The 27328-nt window shown below is 39.2% G+C and overlaps 2 protein-coding genes across 2 annotated transcripts in view; both read left to right on the plus strand.

Moving 5' to 3' along the window:
• G2E3 (G2/M-phase specific E3 ubiquitin protein ligase) overlaps nt 1-27328 on the plus strand; it is a 229052-nt gene that overhangs the window by 110375 nt on the left and 91349 nt on the right. The window lies entirely within an intron of this gene.
• Nucleotides 1882-25802, plus strand: COCH (cochlin). Its single transcript, XM_069858358.1, has 11 exons — nt 1882-1959; nt 2033-2077; nt 7770-7926; nt 17144-17277; nt 18809-18871; nt 19739-19783; nt 19872-20019; nt 21518-21621; nt 22205-22431; nt 23457-23973; nt 24750-25802. Exons 1-11 carry the CDS (start codon nt 1917-1919, stop codon nt 24923-24925), a joined length of 1659 nt encoding a protein of 552 aa, XP_069714459.1. The 5' UTR covers nt 1882-1916; the 3' UTR covers nt 24926-25802.

A 27328-nucleotide genomic window follows, 5' to 3' on the forward strand; every position in this document is an offset into this window, starting at 1 on the left:
CTTTCCTCAGTTCGATGGTGGTAACCGACGACCTAATGAGTTCCTTGGCTTCCCAGAATCTTTTGTCTTAAAAATAAAATAAAATAAAATAAAATAAAATAAAATAAAATAAAATAAAATAAAATAAAATAAAATAAAATAAAATAAAATAAAATAAAATAACCACAAACCCTGTTCTCTCTTAACTACCCCAGCTGTAAGAAAACCGTGAATCGAGGAAAGCAACAGAAAGTGTGAACCTGGGGAGCACCTGAAGGAGAGGCAGTCTCAGGGATGGAGGTTTTAGCAGCCACCGCCACCTCTTTAATTGATCCCCGAGGGTGAAGGATGAATGACCCCCTCGGGGCGATCTCTAGTTGAGAAGGGAGGCTGCTGGTGATCCTTAACAACCTCTCGGAGAAGCGGAGAGAAACGCCAGCAGAAGTCCCTGACATCTTCACCAACTGTCTCGAATAATTTTGCATTTGAGGTATTCCCGTAGGAGAAGACCATGTCACGCGGGAGGCATCGCCACCTTTATCCTGTGTGGGAAGTATCAAAATGTATTGGGACGATCAAAGCTGGGGGGAGGCGGATCGAGTTGTCACCGCTGCTGCTCATTGTTTGAATTAAACTCCGGGGGGGAAAAAAAAAAAGAGTTACGAATGACTTACTCCGTCCTGCTTCCTATTTTGCTATGGGAGGCATGTTTGTGAACGGATGGCAGAGTTTTCAGGTGTATTTATTTTCAGTTGTAGGAAGATACGCATTCTTATGGAAAAAAAAAAAAGAGAGAGAAGAAAAAAGAGTGAGAAGCTGCCCGCTCGCTCCCGCAGCTGACTGCAATGCCTGCATTTAATTTTCTGCTGCGGCAAATCCGTTAACAGGCTAATTCCTAATAATTCTGAAAGCGTGTTAGTATTTGAAAGTCTATTTCTGGGAACAGCCGCCCTAGCAGAAGTCAAACAGTGGATGCTGGCAGCCAGCGAAGAACACGATTCGAAGGCATTTGGTGCAACGCACACACACGCTTCATGCCACAAATGCGTATTTGCATTAAAGGGAGAGAAGGAAGCAGGCTCTGGAGTGGAGTTTTTTGCTTGATTTTCTTGGTTTGCTTTTGGTTTGGGGTTTTTGTTTTGGTTTGGGTTTTTTTGGTTTGTGTTTTTTTGGGGGGGGTTGTGTGTGTGTGTGTGTGTGGTGGTTTTGGTTTGTTTGTTTGGTGTGTTTTTTGTCTTTCGGGTTTTTTTTTTTTGTAGGGCAGGGGATTTGGTTTGGTTTAGGTTTTTTCTTTAAGCCTTGCTTGAATGAAAGGCAGGTACCTGTCAGAGTCACGCTAACATTCTAGACCAAATACAAACGACACAGCAGTGCGGGTCTGAGTAGTCCCACCTTTTCGGAGGATTAAATTAGGCTTAAATCCCGCGGTTGTCTCTCGGGCGGGGCCCCGCGGGGCGATCTGCGGCCCCAGCTTTAACCCCTTCTCTCCTTCTCGAGGAGGGGCCGGGCGCTCGGGCCAAGCACCGGGCGGCTCATTCACATGTCGCAGGACGCCTGGAATAAAGATGTCTTGCAGAAGGCATCAGATGGAAACAATAATAAATAGAACCGACGTAAGCGCTCAAGAGCTGTAGGTAGACGGGAGTTAGAGGAGCGCCCGGGCAGGCTTGGGAAGGCAAAGGCGTCGGGAAGGGCACGGGGAGGCCCTTGCGCTCCCGCTGCCCGCGCGGGCGGGATGAGACCTGCCCGGGGCGGGGAGGGAGAGGAGGCAGCACCTGCCCAGCGGCGGGGCCGCCCCTTCCAGCCCCATCCTCCCTCCTTCGCTCCCGCCCCAGCGCCCGGGAGCCCCGGCGGGGCTTAAAGGAGGCGCGGCGGCGGGGTTGGGGCGCGTTGTGCTGCTCCGCTCCCCTCTCTTCCTCTCCTCTCGGCCCCTCGGGATGCGGGTGCGCCCCGCAGCCATGCGGCTCGTCGCCCTTCTCGGTGGGTACCGCGGGGAGCGGCTCGGGGCAGGCGCCGAGCATCCCCCCCGACCCGCTCCCCTGTCTGTTCGCAGGCGCGTTCCTGCTCTCCGGCCCCGTGCGAGGGAGCGACGGCTCGGGTGAGTTGGCCCCCTCTCCCCCCGCCGCCCCGTGGCCGCTCTCCGGCGCCGGGATGCGCTGGAGACGCCGCCGGGAGCGGTGGGAGCTGCGGGAACGCTCGGGGGAGGCTGCGGAGGGGACGGGGGTCGGGGCGCTTCCAAACGGGGCGTGAAACTCCCTCCCGGGTGAAGAGGAGCGGTGGTGGCGAGCGTGTTTGTGTGCTGTGAAGGTGCTCGGTGCTTGCCAGCTTGAGGCTTGCGGCCGTGAAATTGATTAAAAGCTTGTAAAGCCCGCCCTGCTGTTATGTTGACCTGGAAAGCAACGAGCGTAAGGCCCCTGGCGGGCAGGGGCCGCCTGTCCCCGCCGCTGGGGAGCGGCCTCCGCGGGAGCCGGGTCAGCCCGCGGGAACCAGGAGCCGTCGGAAGAAAGATTGAAGAAATAAAGCACCAGGAGGATGGAAGCAATTTGTCTGCCCCTTCCAGAGGAGCCTTTCAGCAAGGGAGGGCAGGAGCCTCCAGAGGGATGTGCTTCCAGGCACCGGCCTGGCCTGCAGAAGGTGAGTGAGCTCAAGCTTTTCTGAATCGGGATTTCAGTCATTAGGAAGCAGGATTTGTAAACGCTTTGGTCAAGCGTTTAGAAAACTCTTTTGTGCAAAACTGGTACGTCAGACTGTCATAGGAGTACTACAGCTAAAAAGGGGGGAAAATGAAGATCTCCTCATTGCTCTCTACAACTACCTGAAAGGAAGTTGTGAGGAGGAGGGTGCTGGCCTCTTCTCCCAAGTGACGGGGGACAGGATGAGAGGGAATGGCCTCAAGCTCCGCCAGGGGAGGTTTACACTGAACATTAGGAATTTTTCACAGAAAGGGTCGTTGGGCACTGGCAGAGGCTGCCCAGGGAGGTGGTTGATTCACCTTCCCTGGAGGTGTTTAAGGGATGGGTGGACGAGGTGCTAAGGGGCATGGTTTAGTGTTTGATAGGAATGGTTGGACTCGATGATCCGGTGGGTCTCTTCCAACCTGGTGATTCTATGATTCTACTCCAGCCCCAGTTCCTTTCTCCTTTTTATTTTACAGGTGCATTACTGATGAAGTGCCACTGAAAAGTTTTCTGTAATGCTTCCTCTCAGGGTTGGAGAAGAAGTCATAATAATCTGAAGGTATCGGGAACCAGATATTAAGGGAATACTGGCAAAACAGAATATTGCTGTCGGGATGTGTTTATGGATGTGAGCTGCTACTGTAAGATGTTGCCTCTTACTGTTATTTTGAGCCTAAATTCAGCAGCATTTGGTTATTGAACTATAAGATTGCAGAAGGTAATAAAAGAATACTGTTTTCCCCACAAATCAACTGTATTTAGGCTTATAACTTCTTAGGGAGATCTTAAAGGATCTTGTACCTTTCCTTATGCTCCCCTCAAAGCATACAAATGCTACCGAGTTCAAGAGTTCTGGTTATTGTATGTGAGACTATATGGATGGGTGAGCATGTGAGGGTGAGTAGTGACCTTAAGTAGGTCAGAAAAGGGCAAGTCTCAGATTAAAATGAATGATACAGCCCTACCAGACTTTTGAAGTCTCATTGCCCTTGTCTAGATCGGGATACGTACTTAAGGTTGCACGAATTACCATGCAGCATATGAACATTTTTTCCAAAATATAAGCAGACATATTTCTACTACTTCTACTCTTTCTAGTATGAGTAAGGTTTGTGGGAATATTCCTTTCCTAAGATGTAAAAAACAGGCTGCTTTAAGCTTCAAGATAAAAAAAGACTTTAAATCTATTTTGCCAAGAAACTATGCTAATTATGAAAAGGCTTAAGTAGCATAATAAGGATGTACTTCCATGTTTTATGACTGTAAAAGTACCTTACTCTTGGGAATCTCTGATATTTTATTTTTTTTATAATAATGTACATAGAGATTTTTTTTTTTTTCCTTTGCATAAACTCTGCTTTTCAAAGCAATGCATGGAAACTTCAGGGTTAGGAAAGCTCAGGTTTTCGCTATGGAATTTATTTTTCTAGAGTCTTAAATTAGTAATTCCTGTCAAAAGTTAAGTGATAACTTTTTATAGGTGAATGTAACAAACAGCTGTTCAGGGTGGCAAATTGGAGTACGTGGGATGAGGCGCCAAAAAGATGGAAACTGATGAAATGATTGAAAGCGTGGTTATTGGATGGACATCTTGGGAAAGAAGTAAGCCTTTGCCTTTTTTCTTCTTTTTTAGGTTGCCAGTGATGGAAGACATTCATCCATACCTTTAAATATCGCTTAAATCATGAAGAAATACAGTTTTTGCTTTGTACTTTGTTTTTATAGTGTACCCTGGTGTAGTGTGCTTCTGCGGGACAAAAGAGTGTGTGTCTTGACAGAGTGGGATGATGATCATTTTATTACAGTTCTGAAGGCCTAATTTTATATCACATACTGTAGGTGTCTAGTCTTCATCAGAGTGCAGAATGGGTAGGAGTCTAGGACTGTGTCCTTTCCTGAACATTACAAGCTTATCTTTCCTTCTACATGGATTTAGAGTATTGGATTACAAAAATAACCGGAGAAATGCCTTAACTGCTACCACTCTTGCCTTCTTAAATAACGGTGATTAAAATATATGGGTTTTACCTCAGATATTCAATCTGTATAGCTTTCTAGCAGATTCTGCTGTGGTGAAATATCTTGAATAGACAAACAAAAACAACCATCTTCTTCAATTTTAATAGTAATATTGCATATGGAATTTGGGGGAACGATAATTCTTTGCCAGCTTACATACTAATCATATATTTTCTAGTATACAGACCTGATTAATACATTTTCCTATTTGCAATGGACTATTTTAGTTTTATGGATTGTATAGCTGTTGATACATTAACTAACAAGAAGGTGCAAAATATGCTGCAGGGCTGATATTGTAAGTCTTAATTTTGGTACTCAGGACTTATCATTTTGATACTGTTTTTAACATTCCTGTTATTAGTCTTGGTTAAAGAATTGTTGCTTATAGAAAACTAAAATGAAATTGCAGCTTTTTGATTAAGAGCACCAGGTACTTCAAAGTGTGTGTCTTTACCACTGTGCTGATCCAGCTGAGGTATGAATTGCTAAAGCCCCTAGATACAGTATGTCAGCTCTTCAGTTCATGCAGCAGCAACTTGCTCCCTTCTCTCAGAAGCTCTCTGTCATGCTGTAGGCTGGACTGTTGACAGTCTTTGGGCTGCCAGTGTATAACAGTCCCATGGCTGGGCTACCACAGATCTCTGTGTTTTCATAGCCAGGGAAAACACAGCAGAATTTCTCTTTTTTCTGATCTTCTGTGCTATGGAAAATGTTAGTCTGACATATGACTGCAATTAGTAAGTACCTCGTAGTGAGGGAAATACAGATCTCCAAGTGATAAGGCTTTTGTTAACTAGCCTTTTCTAATTACTGTATTTGTATAAACAGCCTGCCAAGGAATTCAGTCAAGTACAGTACATAAGAAATGACAGGAATTAAAACTAACTTTTGGCCTCTTGCACTTTCCGAGGCTGAAAAAAGTTGCAGGGTACATGGCACAAGCAGTACCGCAAGAACAGAGATTACTAGTGATGCTTATTGCAGTGGTAGCTCCAAGGCATCCAGCCTTCCAGCTGCTATTTTATTTTGATGGTCTTGCTAGTTGTCATTTGATGAATATTACTTGATTAGTGCCCAGTAGCTAACATACTTGTAGAACTTCCATTAAAAGATGTTTTACCATAACACCAGTAATATAGCACTTCTGACAATGAAATTATGGAGCTTGTAGGTGTAAACATGGTGATTCTGCCTGGGTTTTCAGACTTTTGTTCTTAGGGTAAATGTATAAAACTAAACATGGAGAGGATGTGGGTAGGTAAGACTAAATCTGAAAAGAAGCTTCTTTTATTTCTTAGGATACTTGAAAAACAGATTAAATCTTTTTATGATGTCTTGCTAGGTAGAGAGCTCTTATTATCTCGAGAAGGGGAAAATGGAGAAGTATATTGTGCTTTATTTTTTTTTACTCTGGACTATGTAGACATACTTAGTGTATTTAAGTCACGTCTTTGTGCTAACAAAGATCAGCAAAGATTTTTCAGGAAGATGTGATTAGGTAGTTTAGTGTAGCTCTAATGAAGATTACATATACTTAAAACTATATGTCTGGTCATTAATCAAACTATATGTTTGATTAATGCAGCCAGAGTGAGTAAACACACTTCCTTGTGCACTTCTGGCTGTAACCGTTTTGCTTTTCAGTTCTAAGCTCAGTGAGATTAGCAGAGGGTATGATCTTTTCCATCCGTTGATGAGGAACAGTGTATGCTCCAAATACTTTCAAATACAAGGAGCTTATGTTGGGGTCAGTTGTTTCAACTCACACCAGACTGTCTAGGGGTTTCCAGGGGAGACCCTGGGCCTCCCCATAAAATTTGTGTGTTCTCTTACCCTAGGGTAAGAGTAGAAAGAGTGGGCAGGAAAGCAGAGTAAAGATGTACCACTTATTCCTGGAACGTGCTCTCCATGGGACATAATGCTATGATGTATGCACTGATACATTGGCCAACCTCTGACAGCTCTCATCCTAATACTGTGAAAATGTAATATTCCAAATGCATATAGAAAAGGTTCTTGCACCTTCTAGAGTAAAATGTGCTCTTTGGAAGTTCACAATAAATATCCAGTCATGGCTTGATGGTGAATTGATGTTGATCTAAGACAAAACCCCTAATTTGCTGGCTGTCAGACCAGCTGAATGTGCTGTCCTATGTAGTAGAAGTATGGTAGATAAGTATCTAAGATAATGACCTCTACATTCTTGAAAGAAAAAGCATCAATTTGCTAATCAAATTGATATACTCGTGTAAATCAGCGTCCTACGTATCTCACAAGCAAGCACAGGAAAAGCTTAATGATGATAGTCTGAGGAGCAACTTTTAAGGAAAAAAAAAAAGAAAAGCAGAGTTCTATGTGAAAAATACATGTGCTTCAGCTGAATAAATAAGTTCTGTCTTAGTGGGTGAATCTGACAAGCCTTTTGACAATGATAATGATGCAAATGTCATTTCAATTAATTGATACGAATGTTCTAGTTGTTACTCATCTCCTTGCTCCAGTAATATAGTATTCCTTTTTTTTACACTGGCCTCAGTAGGATTTATGGCTGAGGCTAAGGGAAATGCTGCTGTCAACCTGCTTCATGAATGCCACTGGAGAGAAGGTTGAGTTTCCCAAGTGATTCATAGATTCCTCATAGCTGGAGATTGCCATGGGAACATCAAAGTCTTTTAAGTTCTCCCTTGTAGAGTGCCACCCCCTTCTGTGTTCCATCTGCCCTCAAAGATCTTCCTCTTGCCCTTCTGTCTCTGCAGTAAAATTACAGATGTGAATTGCTTTTCCCACTGTAATATTCCTGGGGTACTATTTTATTGTTTTACTGTTGTTTGCTTGTATTTTTTTACATTTTCTGCCTTTTCCTGCTATTTCTTTCCTATAAATAATTTAAAGTGTGTTCTTCTTTGTCATAACTGTACATATGTAAGCTCCAAAGATGTCTTTACAGATGCACTGGAGTATAAGTTGAGACAATGTACTTGATTTCAAATTCAGACATTTCTTTAAACTTGGAATCTACAGAGAGATTTAAAAAAAACAACAACAAACCATTAAGATTTTCAGATCACATGTTCTTCTTTTTTTCTTTAGCTTCCACTGCTATCACATGCTTTACAAGAGGACTTGACCTTACAAAGGAGACAGAAGATGTCCTTTGCCCGGCAAACTGTCCTCTATGGCAATTTTATGTCTTTGGTAATGGAGTTTATGCCTCTCTTTCCAGTGTTTGTGGAGCTGCCATACACAGGTAAGTCAGATAATTGCTAATCAATGTGTTAAGCAAGTTTATACTGTCTTGCCACACTTTAAAATTTTAAGCCTTTTGACACCATCATAATAAAGACCTTACTGGACTATGGGAAACATAGGAGTGTCCTTAGAGAAGAGAGAACAAGGAAGAGAAGAACTTGCAAGCTGCCCAGCCATTATCCAAATTCTGTTTAAGTATTCTTGAAAAAAGTTTTATTAACTTTCTCTGAAAAGATGCAGCAGCAGATGGACTTTCACCATAAGACTACTAGTGTTGCTGGTAGACATGGAAGGATACAGTGTAAGTAGTAACTAGTAAGAGAATAAAAACACATTCACTTTTTGACTTTCCTTTATGTGACATTTTTTCTGAACTTGTTGAATTTAGCTTAAGCTCCTGTGCAGACAAACCTACCCATGATTTTGCTGAAAATGGTCCACAGACTATTACTTTTTATCAGAGTTATAGGATTTTTGTTACAGTATTTCTTTTCTGACAGTTGTGTGCTGGGTGTTAGTCTATTAATGACCTCTTAATTTAGACCAATATCTAAATTAATTCACGCCTGTATCAAATTGAAAACTAAAGACTAGGAAGTATCCAGATGACCCATGTAAATAGATGTCATTAGAAAAGCAATAATAATTCCACAGAGGAAGGAAAACAGGCTGGCAGAAAGCTTATTTGGGTTATCTGATTCATTATATTTGTAGGAAGGACGAAGATTTAATTACTTGTTTGCAAGGTAAGTTCTCTCTTGGATCAATTTTTGCTAAGGAAATGTTGGACAAGTCACTTTAGAAACAGTGAGATACTTATTTCAGGCACCTGTGTAAGCCAGACTGTCAGTTTACAGGGAGCTTTAGACTCTGATTTTTAATAATTTGAAAAAGCTTTAGGTTATCAAAGGAGTTTCTTTAACTTCATCTATTAAGTGGCTGTACGACACGATACTTGTTTGCTTAGACCTTTTCACAATATGCTTCCTACCACAAAGCAGATTTAAAACTTTGTAAGGTGTTATGACTCTTAAGATAGGATTGACATTTCAGCAACAGAAGTTTGGATTTGACATGAAGAAAATTCTGACAATAAGGACAGCAACTAGTTGGCCTGGGATATTATAGGAATTGTGATAGACAGTGCAGCTTCCAAAACCAGATAAAGATCCAACTGTCTAGAGAGCTAGATAACTATATTTGATCCTATCGTGAAGGAGATGTACAGACTAGATTGTACGGCCTGAATTTTTCCTATTTAATTTCTCATAATTCTGTAATTAAATACTATGAAAATAATTAAATTGAGACTAGATCATGCATATAATCTAAATTATTTTGGCTTCAAGAGGTACTCCTAGCACAAATCATTACATTGAGGTACTGTACTACATTAGAGAGCTTTTTTAATGTCTAGTTCCTATGAGTGAAAATTAGCATTTGCCCTTTATAACAGAAGTAGTGCAAAAGCCCTTCAAGCATCACTGAACTTCTTAAAACTAGTTTTATTTAGCTTCTAGGTACATTCAAATAGTACTTATATAAAAAACAGTTAAACAAAAAAACGGCATTGTCTTATTATATTTGTATGTTCCAGGTAGGACTGACTACTGTTGCCCTTGTAGAAAGGCTAAAACTACTCTGAAAAGCTGAAGTGAAACAAAGCTTTTAAAAAGTGGAGGAATAGTTTCAATCCTTTTTCCGTTGCTCAGGAATAAGAAAACTATTTCAGAATATATTGATGTGGTGCTGAACTCTGCTAGCAGAGTATTTTTTATTTAAAGAAAACAAACTGAAATTTTACAGAGAAATACTAGAATATAAAGAAGGAAAATCGTTTTATCTTTAGTTAACATGTATTGTTTCATACTTTAAATGCCAAAAAATACATACTAAGCATCTTTTAATTATATTTAGGAGGCTATTGCTGCTCTCCAGAAACTTAGTTAAAATGTCCAGTAAAAACCTGTAACTTAACAAGACTTCCAAAATTCAGTTTATTTTTATAGTATTTGAACTCCAACATAAGCTAAACCCAACTATTTTTTTAAATTGGATATGAGGAGGGGTTTTGAGTAGACATTCTATCTGGAATCTCTCATATGCCGTAAAGAAAACTAAAACCTAAGGTTGCAGCAGCTAGAAAATTTGGGAGGTATTGTGGGGGTTTGTGTGTATTTGTTTCCAAAGCTTAAGAGCTAGCTTCAAAGATAATTATGTCTCCATGTGTGTTATTGCTAGAACAGGCTTTCTTTTAATCTTTCTGTGAAAAGAATGAATGTGTCCATTCAGTGTCCTTTAAGTGTCTTCATTAGTGTTTTTGTAAAAAAAAAAAAAAAAAAAAATTCAGTTCTTCACTTTTCCTAGTTTAATTACATACAAAATTTTGTGAAGGAATGTCTAGATCAAATGTCATGGGTTTGGGTTTGTTTTTTTTTTAAGCAAAAACAGTCTACACTGGAAAACTGAGATTTTTTTTTCTTATTTCTTTTTCTGAGGCAATGTTTGTATTTAGCGATGTAGGCATTTTTTTTTTTTTTTTAATTTTCTTTACTGGTTGCCAAAGTCTCCTTTATTTAAAGATAAAAAAGGTTTTGCTATCAAGATCATTTTCCAAAATCACTTAATACTTGAGTGTTTTGAAATGTTGCAAAAGTTTCTAACCAATTCAACTAACTGGTAATCTTAAGCCTCCCATGCCAGCTGGCTATTGTTTGAGGGTTAGAGAAGTCCCATCAAGAAAGCTAGTGGGGCACAGTTCCCCTACAACAGGGAGCTGGTGCTCTGCCAGCTACAGGAAAATAGCAAGCCCCATGCAGCGAGTCAAAAGGTCTATTTTACTCCAGACATGTACCTCAGTGGAATCTCTTATTAACTTAAATAATTAGGAGCTAGTAAAAATAGAATAGTACTGAAAATGATGAAAAGCGGAACACTGAAATACTAGAATACTGAAAATGCTGAAAAATGTTCACGTGATCTAGACTTTTAAATATAATTTTTAAATGAACACATTTTTAGATCAACACATTTGCAAGAGGAGGAGGTACAAGAAATGGAAGAAGCAGGTTTCTTTTTGGGATGTGCATAGTCTTCTAAGAAAATAAAGCACCAACATTTGTACACCAGTTAGTTTAAGGTAGAGACTAATGAAGACCTATGTGTACTATTGTTCTCAGCCCAGAAGCACAGGACCATGGGAAAACAGATTTTTCTGTAGTCAGTGTCAATCCAAACTATACGTCTTGTGAAATGTCCATCCCTGTTTGTAAAACCTGCATGTAACAATCTGTCTCCACAGACATTGTGAGAACAAAGAGGGCTCTAACAGCAATGAAGGGATTAAAATAAGCCCACTATTGTCATCTCCCTTACAGTGAAGATGTATGTTGATGATATTTGAGTCTTCTGAATATGAGAAACCGTAGTACAGCATTTTGACAAAAGACTGACTATAGGTGAAAAATCTTCTGTTTATAAGAACTGCTGGTTTTTGATGGCTACCTTTAAGATGATCACTGTTGGTCCTGCTAGCCTTTCATGCTCAGAACAGAATTTGTTACATGAGAATAGTTTGTTGGTTTTGCTGCAGCTAATAGCAGCCATAAGTACTGTTCCTAGTACTGGTATGAAAAGGATTACTGGATGGGAGGAGACATGATAGCTGTTTAATTCTCAGGTAATTTCCATACGGGCTCTGATATCCAACAATAACATACCAAAAATCTTGCTCCTCCTTGCTCTGAGTTGCGACGGCTAAGCTCTATATTGGTGTCAAGATAACTCCAAGAAGGTCATGTTAATAGTTACTTGCCGTAATTTGCTGTTATGATGTAACTTGATACTTACTTTGGTAACTTAAGAAATTTCTTCTGAATAACTGAAATGCATCTAGTTTACAACTAGGTATGCCTGGTGTTACACTGCATGGTGAGTGCAACCTAGCTCTATGCCTTAAGCACTGTTGAGCATCAGACCTGTGCTGCTACAACGTCTGTTGCTGTTATATAAAGCACAGTCAGACAACTATCCACTGTTTCAGGAAGTATCAGTCTTGCTTTTTTTTGAAATGATAGTGTAGGCATGGGTCAGTTCCCCCCTCCACATACACTCCAGTTTGTGAGCTGGGTCCAAATTGAGGCCCAATTCCTTTAATTTTGTATAAACCAAATAATATTTATTCCTATAAGTAGTTCCATTACTGTGAGGCAATTATTGACAAAATAAAACACTATACAATGCATGTGAAGAATCTGGCAGAATTCGGCTATGAATAGTTCTGTATACTACAGATGAATAAGCTTTCTATCTGTTTTAAGTTTGTTATATTTGGCTTTTTCCCTCCTGATTTTGTGTAATTACTCTCAGGAAACTGACTATGCATTTAGTATTGTTCTTTTTCTGGGCAGAAGAATAAAAGATTTATTTGTCAGGGGAAGAATGAAGAACCTCCTACCAGGCTAGGCTGACACTATGCAGGCACAAAGAACTGAGTTAAATCTACCACTGGGTGATTAATTGGATTAATAATCAGAAGGTAAAATGAAGGACTAGGTTCTCAGCTTGTGCAGTTCTAGTGCCAGTTCCACTGAATGGAGATTTAGCCCAATTTGGTAGTATTTAGATGCTAAATAGGTGTGTAATTTTTTCCATGACCTTCCTAACAACTCACACAGTGCAACCATTTCTGATTAAAGATTGAGGTCCCAGAGCAAAGCATCAAACAAAAGCACCTAACATTACTACCAACCTGGCCACAAAGTGACCATGAACACAGATGCTGGCCCCTGAGCTACCCTAGTGTTTGCTAGAAGAATATTGACAGAGAGGTTGTCTGGCCAGAGGGATTTCTGAGCAGCTGTAGATCCCCTGGGAAACTTTGGTATAGTGCCTGCTTCTGCTGCTGAGCCTTCTTTCCTGCCAAAAGCAGTAGGGACGCTGAGGAGACAGAAAGAGCACAGCCCAGGGGCCAGAGGGTGCTGGCAGGAAACCCCTGTACTGGTGATCAAAGGCAGTCAGGCAACAGTAGGAGACTGCAGTTCATGCTCCTTGGAGTGATGGAGAAGGGCAGCTGATGTGGAAGGAGTTTGATGTAGCTGCTGATAGGAAGGGAAGATGGGAATTTGGGGAATTCAGCTGTCTTGTCCTAAGTCCCTGAGGATAACTATTTTCATCCAAGGACCCTATAGGAAATGCCAGCTGGTATTGCAGCCAGCACTCTATTTGGAACAGGAATTTTCAAGTCAAGATTATGTCATTGGGTACCATGACAGGCCTTCATCTTTTTGCTCTCTCCCTTCTGCTGAAAAAGCAGCGAGCCTACCTTTAGACATATACGATCAGCATGATGATTAGCATAAATACGTAGAAAGTGAGTTTTGAGCAAACATTTTGCCCGTGGATTGCAAGACAAAAATCTGCCTAATGTGTAATTCTTTTAACAGTCTAGTTGCTGCCTCACTGCACACTGGGCTTGAGTACTTTCCTTTGAGTAGAACATTTAGCCACTGTTCAAATCTATTTCTCTTCACTCTTGTAACATTATTACATAGTAAGGGAATATCTTTGTTTCATGGACAGTGTTTCATTATCTTTAAATGGTTTTTTTCCTTGCTAATTCTTACCTGACATTTAAAACTAAGCCCATTTTAGGGAATCATCTTGGCTTCATTTCCAACTTTTTTAAGCAAGGCAACAGCTTATAAGCATGCTGCAAACAGTGCTGTTTCTAGCCACATCTGTCATGTCTGTTACAAATGCTAAGAAGCAATAGAAAACTTACCCAGAGGAAAAGGATTTTTTTCAGAAGGTAAAAATTTAATCAATTTGTGTGCATTTTTGATTGAAAAATACTATTTAGGTATAAATTATGATTTTTTTTTTTTATTAGCGGTGAAGCTAGGTAAGTGCAAGAAAATGGACTGACAACTTTATATAAAGTTACTATCGAGCAGTGCTGGCAGTAGCATGAAATGTAGTGAGTAAGGAACTGAAACCTTTTCCTGGAAAACCTGCTGAGTTCCAGTTTAATGAAAACAGCCATGGCATGCAAGTCAATCTCTCAGAAGCAGAGAACAGTGGTGAAAATCAAAGCAGACTATAATGACATAAATCATTCTGAGGAAATGCATAGGCATTTCTTCACCACTGTAATACCACTGCAAATCTACAGAGGATGAATCTCACTTTTAAATTCAATCATAAACGATTGCAGAAAGGAATGTGCTGGTCTCATTTAGAATACAAAGGCAGATTGACAATGTGGTTTATTCTACTTGAGCACATATGAGCATGCACTCTGAGTAAGCTTGCTATAAAAAAATTATCATAAGTGAAAATGATGAAATTGTAAAAGATGGCTTTAACAGTTGTTAATTGACCTACAGAAAGAAATGGCAAGAAAAGAGGAGTAACTTTCATAAAGCTATATAGTTCATGTTATATTCACATCTAATTTCAGCACACCACTTGCATTAAAAATAGTGGAACTATAATATGGAAATATTATCTGACTTTTGTTGAAATACAGAATCAAATGTTTTCAGTAAATAGATAAGGAGCAAATAAATCTACTCTAGTTTCAGTAGAAATCTTCCAAATTCAGTGGAGACTATCTAGAGTTGTTTGGGGTTTTTTTTCCCCAGAATGATTACAAAGCAATCTAAATGAAAAAAAATAAGTGAAATGGAACAAAACTGATCACACTGTGACTAAAATAAGCTGACATAATTGCTTCCAGGAATAATTCTTAGGCTGAATTTCAATATGAATGTGTTATTGAGTTTAATTCAGCCAGCACTCAAAGTTGTGAGTTCACTAGAAAAAAGAAAGGGGAAGGCATACTGAAAGCTTTTCTTGGAAGCTGACTTAGGCATAGATCATGTTTGCTGATGTAAGCCCGAAGTAGCTTCACTAAAACTGCAAGCATAAACTTAAACTAGAAACTTTTCCAATTAAACCCATACCTTCTATTTCTGACACATTAAGACAGAGGCACTAGTGAATGCCAAAGAGAACCAGGCACTGGATAAAAAAATTATGTTCTGATTAGATTGAAATATTCTAAATACATTAATGTGTGTTCATTTTCTCAAAGATAATTTTGCCTTCCTAAATTTTCCTGTCGTTTAAAAAAAAAAAAAGTCTCTGATCTGATTCTTCTCTCCTTTGGTTGTTTGTTGGTTGTTTTTTTTTAAATTTAAGAAATCTAAAGTCCTGTTTGTATTTACCTAGTTTATAATCTGAAATGTGATTTTAAACTCATTTAGTGTAATTTGCTAAAAATCTTCCCTCCATATACTGTATACAGTATCCCTAGATGAGAAAATACCTCTGTGTTTTGAAACTATGATCATGATTTTCTAAGCTACAAGAATTATCTATAACCACAGTTCAATTAAGTAATGCAAATCACATCCATGAATGAATAATGTATTTTATAGCAGTCCGCAAAATGTATGTGGAAGCTGCCTTTGCCGCAGATACCTTAAGTCCCTTTTATCAGACATATATGCAAGATTTTCTAAACTGTGGTCTTGACTATTCTGCTTCCACAGTGTTATAAACCAGGTTAGGCCAGGACCTCTTTTCAAGTAGGAAGCCAAACAGATAAGAAAAATGAACACAAACATTCATACATGTTTAAGTAGTCTTGAAATGGTTGTCACCCACCCACAGTACTGTACCTGCATGAGTACTACAAACCATCAAGCTTTTACTCCCTCTTAGAGAAGCTCAACATTTAATCTTGCCCTCTAAAAAATGATTTTTTTTTTCAGTAGCACTTATATAGAAAGATCTGAACAGTTCTCATGCCTGTCATTATCACTTGAGGTGTCCAAATGCAAACAATTGCAACAGCCTTTCTGCCTGCAAAAACAGTGATGTTCTCTTTGGGTTGTTTTTGACCCTGCAGTTTCCTAAATGCATACAACTATTGTCCTGCTGGATATTCACAAAATCCTCAGCCCATAAGCAACAGCAGGATTTTCAAACTAGCTATTCCTTCGTTTGACTTGGATGGCATGAGAGATCTGGTAGGCAATCTCAAAACCTGTTTGTTGAATCATGAAATCAAACTCAACAAGGGAAAAATGACACTGGCCTTCTTTAAGAACTAGACTGTGACCTCTTAAAATCTTGTTGAGGGTCTGAGTGTTTTAGGTTCAAATCTCTTCTCAGTTTCAGAATACTTCCTCCATAGACTTTTGCTACAAGATTTCTTGTCACTTCTGTGCTTCTGAACTGACCCTTCTAGTAAAGCATTAACAGCTATAATAGTTTTACAATACTGAATATGACTTTATAAGACATTTTAATCAGTAAGCTTCTTGGTATTTGTTCTGGGGGCTTTAATTATCATAATTGTTAATCTATTATAACTGTATATTAAGGATGTACTGCAGTATGCTTAAACTAATGAAGATAGCTATGACTTGTTCACTGTTACCTAAGTATTTCAAATTCTGAAGCTGCAATCTGGTATGTTACTCTGCGTCATTGTCAGTGAAAATTACAGGGTTGAATTGCATCTACTGTCGATATACTATTTCCGAGTTTATACTGAAAGCAGTCTAGACTCTTACATAGTTTGAGTTATTAACTTGCATTTATTTATTTCATTAATTTCAGATTTTAATTAATGTTTACTGCAAGTGAATAAGAAGAATAAGATGGTTCAGGCTCTGTTTTTATAATTACCAGTAATCTGGTGGCTGCGATCGATAATGCTCACCATTTCTGACTTCAGTCTGTAGTTGCATAACAAGATATCCTACATATCTGTTATTACTAGAAGCAGCAAGTTTTCTTTCCAGTTTTCTTAGCTTTGGTCATTTTGTAGCTAAGCATACCAAATTTTGGGTTAGTCATAAATATTCAGGAGGTATAGTGAACTCAAATGAATTTTGCTGGAGCTCTTTCCTTTAAGAGTTGATATGTCCTTGAAATGCCGTGCTTCTGCATCAGTGTGAACACTGCCAGAATTCTAGAATTTCCTGACCTTTTTTTTTTTCTTTTGTTAATTCTGTGGTTCTGCAGAATAGTTTCTTTAAGAAGTCTTTTCAGCAAGTTATAGCTTGTTTTAGCCTGAACACAACTGCCTGCCTATATGGCATCTTTTTCAGGAGGCTGGTGTCTAATGTACTGATAATGGTATAACTATACTGCCTTGTGATTATAATGTCTGATTTATAACGATTCTTCTTGTATCTCAGGGGGGTGATCACCAATGCTGGAGGAGCTGTAAGAGTACAGACTCTCCCAGGACAGGAAAACTATCCTGCTGTAAATGCCAATGGGATCCAGTCTCAGGTGCTCTCTAGATGGGCTTCGTCTTTCTCGGTGACTCGTAGGTGGATCACACTTATTATTTTGCAAACTGTATTTAAAATAGCAACAGAACTCTAGGAAATTTCTTCAGTGGTCCCATGTGCATTAGAAAATGTGATTACTATCTGAAATGCAGTAAAAAAAAAATTTACTTTTAACTCATTATTTTATCCTAAATTTTTATCCTTAAAATCTATTACAGCTAGACAAACACTAAACCATGCCCCTTAGCACCTCGTCCACCCGTGCCTTAAACACCTCCAGGGAAGGTGAATCAACCACCTCCCTGGGCAGCCTGTTCCAGTGCCCAATGACCCTTTCTGTGAAGAATTTTTTCCTAATGTCCAGCCTAAATCTCCCCTGGCGGAGCTTGAGGCCATTCCCTCTTGTCCTGTCCCCTGTCACTTGGGAGACGAGGCCAGCACTCTCCTCTCTACAACCTCCTTTCAGGTAGTTGTAGAGAGCAATGAGGTCTCCCCTCAGCCTCCTCTTCTCCAGGCTAAACAACCCCAGCTCTCTCAGCCGTTCCTCATAAGGCCTGTTCTCCAGCCCCTTCACCAGCTTTGTTGCTCTTCTCTGGACTCTCTCCAGAGCCTCAACATCCTTCTTGTGGTGAGGGGCCCAGAAGTGAACACAGGATTCGAGGAGCGGTCTCACCAGTGCCGAGTACAGAGGGAGAATAACCTCCCTGGACCTGCTGGTCACGCCATTTCTGATACAAGCCAAGATGCCATTGGCCTTCTTGGCCACCTGGGCACACTGCTGGCTCATGTTCAGTCGGCTGTCAACCAACACCCCCAGGTCCCTCTCCTCCAGGCAGCTTTCTAGACAGACTTCTCCTAGTCTGTAGCACTGCACAGGGTTGTTGTGCCCCAAGTGCAGGACCCAGCATTTGGCCTTGTTAAGCCTCATGCCATTGGACTCTGCCCAGCGGTCCAGCCTGTATACAGAAGCCTCCTAATTATATATGCTGTTATTGTTTCAAAAATATTAAAATGTGTGTGCTTTCTGGTGTATTCTTTCAATAATTGGGAAATAGACCTCTCTAATGCACTCTTATTGTTTATATAGCTAAAAAGCCTACTGTCTCTAAGACACTTGTAATCCCTGTACAGAGTCCATTGTGAATTAATAGCTAAGAACTTGGAATTATAGATGCTTTTGGTGAGGTCATATATGAAATCCACTTCTCCAGATGAAGTCTTGAATGTATCTGCTGGAAATAATGTTTGCCTGTTGGAACTGAATGACTTTTAAGGTCTCTTTCAACACAAACCATTATATGATCCTTCAATTGCATACTCTGTAATTACTCACCAACTGCTATTATTTCAAATGCAGAAGCTCAAAGGAGAAGTTTATTTCCTGTAAAACAAGGGGTGCAATACAGAATTGCACCAAAGACCTGTCTAGGCCCACATCGTGCTCCAAGAGTGGCTAATGGCAGATGATGAAAAAGTATTTTTGGAAATATGGTGTTCTTCAAGCATTTGTAATTTCACCTAAGTACGCTGAAATACAGTAAATGTATTCTTCCAATATTTTAACAGGTATCAAGAACACAGCGCTTGAAGCAGTTGGGCGATCAGTATCAACAGCACGTCCTTCTACAGGTACAGGATTTCTGTAACAAGGGAAGTCTCTTGTGATAAGATGTGCTACAGTGCCTGAATTCCTGACTAAAACGCAGCATTTCATAGGATTTGTTTGTTCTTAAGGAAGAAAATATACACAGTATCTATTTTTGCAGTGTATATTTCATCAGCAAAAAGAGAAATCATTTGCAATTAAGGAGATCAATTCTGCCTTCAGTAGTGTTCATGTAATTTAAGAAAAACTGAGATGAATTTAGAAAAGTAGTACGAATAACAGAAAGGAAGGAAAAGTTTCATAAGCTCATGTAATATTCATTCCTATTATGTGACCGAGAAGACAAGTAATGCATTCCTTCTTATAGAACTACTGAATAGATGAGTGCTGTCAGTACTTACATAGCAGAGGTTTAGATGTTACGTGGATTTTTCCAGAGAAGATGCTGCCAGTAAAATGCTAGATCAGTTTTTACGAAGGTTAGCAGTACGTAAACACTGGATTTGGATCTTGTTTGTGAATAGACCATTTCCTTTACAGTTGAAGTCACAGTTTGCTTCCAAAGCATTAAAACTGCACACTATACAGCAGGATTGCTAATCAAGAAATGGTAGCACTTGGGGTGGTGAGCTACAGCAATCCACGTTGGTTCCTATCCTTCAGTAATCAGTTAGGCAGGTGTAGAAAGGAAGCTTAAATTGTTTCATTTGAAAAAGAATACTCTCTAAGGAGCAAAGGAGTAGAAGTGCAAGTTTAATAATTAAGCTGATTGACAGTTCTTACTGCAGATAGATTGCAATGTAATTCGTGGAGTCTGCACTTTTTCTGATTCAGACCTGGCTGTTGATCTTGTTGTTCTTAAATGATCCATGTTGTTTCTTTCACTGAAGGTAAAAGACCCAAGAAGCCACTTGATAAAAAGGCTGGAAACAAAGGTAGGAACCCACAGATTTAACTTTTGCAAGGCAAAATTCTAAGGTTTACCTCGTGCTAAGTAAATCTAATTATTCTTGATATTCACAGACTGTAAAGCTGATATTGCATTTCTCATTGATGGAAGTTACAACATCGGCCAACGTAGGTTTAATTTGCAGAAAAACTTTGTTGGAAAAGTAGCTGTGATGTTGGGAATTGGAACAGAAGGGCCTCATGTTGGTGTCGTACAGGCCAGGTAGGAACAGATCTATAGAAAATATAACTGAGTGATTAATAAGAGAAGGCAATTAATATATTGCTCCCTATTTTGCAGAACAGTGTTCACTCAGTAATGGCAGATGAATAGCAAAGAGAAAGCTAACTCTTTCCAGCTATAGCACTGCTTGCTCTGTACTACGCTGAGATAAACATGTGAGACGTGAACAATTTAATCATCTTCTGCTTGTGTAATACTTAGTATTTAGATAGAGAGAGAAGTTGGACCTTCCATAGCCCCTCTGCTGCTGACAGTTTTGTAGCTCATCTTAGTAAAACAGCAGAAAGCACTTTGCAAAGGAGAAACTGCTCTTTTTAAGAATTGTCACAAATGGCTGTATACATGTATGTGACAAAATACTGCTCTTGCCAACATATAGGTTACTACAGATAGTATTTTCAAATAGTAAATGGTCACTTTTTTATTTTAAGGTTATTCATGGTACTATGCACATTTGAAGTCTGCAAAACAGTCTGAAAGCTACTGCAACATCCAACACATTGGTGAAAGGTTGTTTTTGAACCATAATTCAGTTTGCTAGTGCTCAGCAGTAGCAGTTTTCCAATTGCTTCTGGAATAGAGGAAGCACAAGAAAGCCTTTAACTCCTGTTCCACAGATTGAAGCATCTTTTACGTTAACACGGGTTTTTTCTATTGCGTCTTACATCATTAAAGACTGTTCCTATCTCCTGCCTTTACACAACTGCGGAGTAGATGTCTGCATCTGATTTAATGACCTAGGCTTGCTTTTTAGTCACTAGAAGGAATGACCACATTCATGGCACAAACCTTCTGAGCTGCTTCAGGTGTCTCCCATAGGATGTGATGGATTCCACCCTGAAAAATCCATTTTCTGTCCACTGTAGACATCAAAAGCTAGGGGAAATGAACGGCACTCTTGCTTCTCTAGGTTTAGATACTATGAAGTGAGGAACAGTTTGTGGAGAAACTGAATAACCAGGTTAGCACCTTGAATATCCACCTCCTCTTCATTAGGAATCTTACAAGCAATAATCTTTATATTTCAAAATGCATTATTTTCACAATTATTCTGCCGTGAAACTGAGCATGGCTGACCAACTCTGTTTGACACAGGGGTTCATTCTAGTGATCCTGATGCAGGATCTGGCCATTTATACATAGCAGCAGCTCTTTGCCCTGCAGGTGTTTATATTTCTACTCTTCATATTGCAAAAATAACTTAATTTCATTTTGGTTTCTACTGTAAATCAAAAGAGAAATCTGGAAATTTAGTATGGCTAAAATCTGTTCTTAATTTACCAACTCAGGTAAATAACTCCTTTTGCTGAGGATTGTGAAGATTATTAAAAGAGGAACATACTTCTATTTTAGTAATTAAAAATATAGAGAATAATGTATGTTACCAAGAATAAAATTATTCAAAGCATAATTTGGCTTACTAAAGCTGTAGTGGTATGAAAATATTACTTGATTACTCTCTTACATTTTTCCACAGTGAACATCCAAAAATTGAATTCTATCTGAAAAACTTTACTGCTGCAAAAGAAGTTTTGTTTGCCATAAAGGAGTTAGGGTTCAGAGGTGGCAATTCTAATACAGGTGAGTTCATATTTCCACACAAATAAAAATTACTTCTTTACATATTTTTATGTATGTATTCATATATGGTTTTGTGCATATACTTAAGTTCTTATAATTCACTTAGGTAAAAGTGTTTTAAATGCCATGTTTATCTCGGTTCCGTTCAACATTTTTCCACTTGAACATTGCCACCTCTTATGTTTTGTTTCCAGAAGTCAGGGTTGCTTAATACACAGTTAATTAGAGTTAAAGTACAGATATCACTTGCTGTGTTTGAACGGTGACCAACTTTTCACTGTTAGCAGAGTGATATCTTGAGAGAAATTCATATCTAAATGGCTTAGCATTTCACAGAATCACAGAATTAGCTTTTTTTTTTTTTTTCAGTAATGGATTGAGTTTTGGGTTTTCTGAGGTTGGGTTGGTTTTTAACTTATAGGTTACTCAAGCTTCACTATTATCAAATTTCCTGGGACGCTTTCACTTTTACACTGGATGAGACCCGTAATCATAACAGAAATCCGGTAAAATTTCATACAGGGAACTGGTACTGAAATATAATCACATTTGTTCTTAATATTCTTTTTCCGTTCAAAACTAGGGAAGGCTTTGAAGCACACTGCTCAGAAATTTTTCTCCTTGGAAACTGGAGCACGCAAAGGAATTCCCAAGATCATTGTAGTGTTCATAGATGGCTGGCCCTCAGATGATATAGAAGAAGCTGGCATAGTGGCCAGAGAATTTGGAGTTAACGTATTCATTGTATCTGTAGCGAAGCCCACAACTGAGGAGCTGGGAATGGTACAAGACATTGGCTTTGTTGACAAAGTAAGAAAGACTATTGTTATATACTTTTCAATCATGGGTATAATTGTAAAGAATTTACTTCATGCTAAAATCCTCATGAACTAACTCTTAATATCTATATATCTCTCTTCAAAAAGCCAGTGAAAGTATTCCTTCTAATAAGTAACCTAAAAAAATTTAGCACTAGAAAACCTAAAGCAGTGCTGAGTTTTTATCCTGCTAAAGGGTACCAAAGTGCTATTGCTCTGTCCTCCTAGTTCACAGTCATGGCCAAGTTGTTGCTCCGGGAGTTTGTAAGTACATGAAGATTCCCAGAGTAGATAATTCCTTATCGAAGGTAAGGTTAAATATGTCTTAGGCAGTGAAATGCAGCTATGATGTCTCATCCTGATGTGGCAGTCAGAGGGGTATATTTTGTACCTGTTCTATGGGTGATTATTTACTCGCTTGCCTCAGACAGCACAGAAAAATTGAAAAAAAACCCACATCCTAACATGCAAGCCATTCATCTTGGATGAAAAGTTTTGGATCTTGCTCTTTGTGAGTTGGAGTAGGAATTCAAACACAGAACATCTGCTTTCACATGAGGTTTCTAATTACTAGGTCTTTACTTTACAACTCTCGTTGTCCACAGGGTGGTTTTAGATGTCTAATTTCAAAGCTCATGAACAAAATGAAGCACTACAACTCTGCTGCTTTTAGGCACAGGATAGGCTGCTGATCCCAGTGGTATTGCAGGCAGGTCCACCTCCCACTTATTCATAAGCACAGGAAGACCTGACCTCGGGTGACTGAGATCTGCCCTCCCTTTCTGCATTTTCATCTTAGCCAGATTAGTTACCACCTTGTAGAGCTGATTTTAAATTTATCTCCTTTCTCAATTGCCTTCTACTTTACATGCATCTTATGGAAGCCAGAGGAAAAATAAGCTCCCACCATCGGACTCCATTTCTAACCTGCCTTTGAAAGGAAATCTCAGAGGTGTCTTGGTTATTAGCCATATACCCACGGTGTCAGTATTCACATGACTTTTTGTTTTCAAACAGGCTGTCTGTCGAAACAATGGCTTCTTCTCTTACCAAATGCCCACGTGGTTTGGTACTACAAAATACGTGAAACCTCTGGTCCAAAAACTATGCTCACATGAGCAGATGTTGTGTAGCAAGACATGCTACAACTCCGTCAACATTGGTTTCTTGATAGACGGCTCCAGTAGCATCGGCGACAGCAATTTCCGCCTTGTGCTTGAATTCATCAGCAATGTTGCAAAGGCTTTTGAGATCTCTGACATCGGTTCCAAGATTGCAGTTGTGCAGTTCACATATGATCAGCGTGCTGAGTTCAGCTTCACAGACTACACCACAAAAGAAAAGGTCCTCTCAGCTATGCGAAACATTCGCTACATGAGTGGTGGCACTGCTACTGGCGATGCCATTTCTTACATCACCAGCAGTGTGTTTGGGCCAGTGACAGATGGACCTAACAAAAATTTCCTTGTTGTTTTGACTGATGGTCAGTCCTACGATGATGTTAGAGGACCTGCTGCTGCTGCACAAAAAGCAGGTAAATGACATATCTTTAAAGGCAACGGAAGTCCATTCATCCTACCTGTGCTGCATGGTATGGTAAATGTCAATATTTTTAAACAAAGTTTGCAAATACAGCCTCTGTGAATGAATTGAGTGTCCATACTCATTATAATTTCATGAAAATGTGAGCTCTAAGGAACTATTTTCCATTAGGACGAACAATGAACACTGTGGAGCCAGATGTAAGGGGGGACACTTGTGTCAGCTTAGTTAAAAACGTATACCCAGTCTTATTTTCCTGAAAAGTAGAGAAATTGGTAGATTAAAAATAACGAGCCACATAGTGAAGCTCCAACCAATGATGCCATTGAGTTTTGCAGTACTCCTGCCCTCCTTTTTTTAAGAAGGATAGAAATAGTTCTGGCAAAAAGTGCTTATTGGGCTGCTAATGGTTGAAAGCACTAAGCAAACACAAAAGATTCAAATTGATTTTCAAAATAATTTTACAGTGTGACTTGTGTACCAAGCCTGGCATAACTGCTACATTCATGTGTGTCCCTGTAAAGACAGCTAAGATACTTGCTATTAAGATACCCCATATTTCCTTCAGGATTCTTACTGAGACAAATATTCCCCTTCCTGAGATTTAGTGGCAAAATCTATTCATCTTTGACAGACTGCAGGTATTGAAACATGCTTTTCCAATCCAGATTCCAGATTGTCATGGATGTAGAAATGGCTGTTTTTCTTGTATCCATAGGCAAAATGCTCTTAACTATTTTTTTTTCTTACTGTACTATTGTATTATAGGAATAACAATCTTCTCCATCGGTGTTGCCTGGGCACCTCTCGATGATCTGAAAGACATGGCTTCTGAACCAAGAGAATCTCATACTTTCTTCACTAGAGAGTTCACAGGATTGGAGCAGATGGTTCCTGATGTTATCAGAGGCATCTGTAAAGACTTTATGGACTCTAAACAATAAAGCAAAAATCTGCTGTTGGGTATTACTATTCTGAAACTAAAAATCATGCAACTAAAATGTCCCTCTAAAGTACAGATGTTTTATTCATATATATGTACTATCATCATGCCAGGGAAGAAGAAGGGCTACTTTTTGCTTCTGTAATCAGTCAAGGATTCTTGTGAGCTTGTTAAAAGTTGTATGTAATACTGGAATGCAGAATTTGGCCAGGTATTATTTTCAATACATGTATAGTATCCCGAAGTTTAAAGCTATGCATATCGTGCACTTAAGGCTATTAGATATCAGCAGAGGAAACAATACAGCTCTGACATGTTTCCTGTCACTTGCTAGATGTCTACTTACATTAAAAATAGTATAATTTTAAATACACGGTACTATCTTCTATAAGCCTTCTGTAGCTTACGATTCTGTATCTTTTCAAGGAGGTCTCCTGATGGTGTGAAGTAATTCCAGTGTTTAGGTTTTGCAAAATCCATTATTGCCAGGCATTTTAAGAGGAAGTATTACAGATTGTAGCTAAACAGTATTTTTACTACTTGATGTTTTGCTGTTGTGAACGATACAGCTACGTGGTTGGCAAAGTTTACATCAAAATACGTTTTACTTCTACCCACAGATCTCTGTGGATCTATGTTTTTCAGTTCTTTTGGCACAGATTTTGAAAGGTATTTAAGGCACAGCAGTTCTTTTTGAGGATCTGGATGCTAATATATTAGCTGATACTACTGCTTCCCACACCACTGAAGTCAACGGTGATATTCCTAATATAGTTGGTAACCAGATTTTTTCCTGTCTCCTGCCTTGTACTGTCTTGATTTTACAAGGTTGTTATTGGCTTAGAGACAGGAATCTTGGGCAAAGAGATTAAATTAGACCACGCACTGGGAACTGAAAGCATTCAAATCCAAAGGTACCTCACACCATGAAACCTAACTGATTTATATCAGATTACCTGATTAGAAAAGAAGAAAGTAGGCAGTCACATAAGTGGGATTCAGTAGCTCACAGAATAACTTCTAATGCTAGTAAAAACATCTTTAAAGATGGGCGAGGTTCTCTGATGATGGAAGAATAGTTTTCTTTAAAAAAAACCTCTAATTTGGTTACTTACCAGGTGCTGTGTTGATACTTCCATATCTACAAGCATGTGGTTAAGATAATGCACTGTATTGCTGAGTTACTCCAGGTTCCCAGAATGAATAACAGATTTCAAGTATTCTTTAGAAAAGAAAGTGGTTTGCAAGTAATATATGTGGTAGAAAACAAAACAGCGCTTTCCCTATCAATCTAGGGTTTCCCTTTTTTTTTCATCCCATCCTGCTGTTGATCGTAAAATTCATAGTAGTTATGGAGTGAGCACAGAAGGGATTGTATTCATCAGGCTTTTGTTGTGCATTTTTTAATAACTTATGACAGGCTATATATTACACTAAACACGAATGGTAAAGATGCCGTGTATTTTTCTATTAATTGTTAACCTTAATTTTGTTATATGTTTATAGATAAGAGTACTCAACACTTGCTGTATAAATTCATATGCAATATCAACTTTGTGCAAAAGTTTAATTAATTTAGTTCATAAAGTTTTTATAGAAATATATATTGCAAGAAAATTGGGACTACTGCTATCTGTTTCAATATCCTGCAATCTAAGTCTTTTTATGATGAACCTCATGTAGTATAGCTTGAGTGAATTGCATATGATGCTTCCTAACTGTCTGCATTATCTTAAATCCCAGGTTGCAAGAGAAAAAAAAATCCTAAATCATCCTCAAATAGCAAGGATACTATTTAAACAACTATTTTAATTTGAATTAAAAGTTCTAGTCACTGTTCATACTAAGTATGATGCTAGATGAATCTGAATATAAATTGCACACCAGCTAGTAGAATCATATTTACCCTCCCATTTCATTTTCTCTATTGCAGAGGAGGAGGCAGCTTTGCTCAGGTCATTCACTCATCAAGGAAAAAGCAGGTCTAGGTCTCTGCAACACAGAAACCTGCAGAGCTAAGTGTGGATAGGCGATAACGTATTACCTGTGGGTCTAGGACAACTCTCACGGACAACTCTCCATGGGGAGCCCTGAGTGCCTAGCAACAAGCAGTCTAGCAGGTCCCAACAGCCTTTCCCCCGCTGTACGCTGAGCTCCACAAAGCCCATGAACATCTGTGGGAGCTCTTGCCAGGCTCTCAGGGCTCCTTGTTTAGTGTGCTCCCCAGTCAGCTATGTAGAGGTGTCCTGCCACAGAAAGTTGTTGGCCCTTTCCCTTATTCACAGCCTTTATGCAGCCCAATTACAATGAGGAAGGAAGTGGTGGGTACAGGAAATAATTTTTAAATGTGCAGAATTTATATGGAAGCAGCATCTGTGAGCACAGCCGTGATCTGGGAAAAAAA

This window comes from Phaenicophaeus curvirostris, chromosome 5 (genome assembly GCF_032191515.1).
Source record: "Phaenicophaeus curvirostris isolate KB17595 chromosome 5, BPBGC_Pcur_1.0, whole genome shotgun sequence".
In the NCBI taxonomy this organism is placed as follows: domain Eukaryota; kingdom Metazoa; phylum Chordata; class Aves; order Cuculiformes; family Cuculidae; genus Phaenicophaeus; species Phaenicophaeus curvirostris.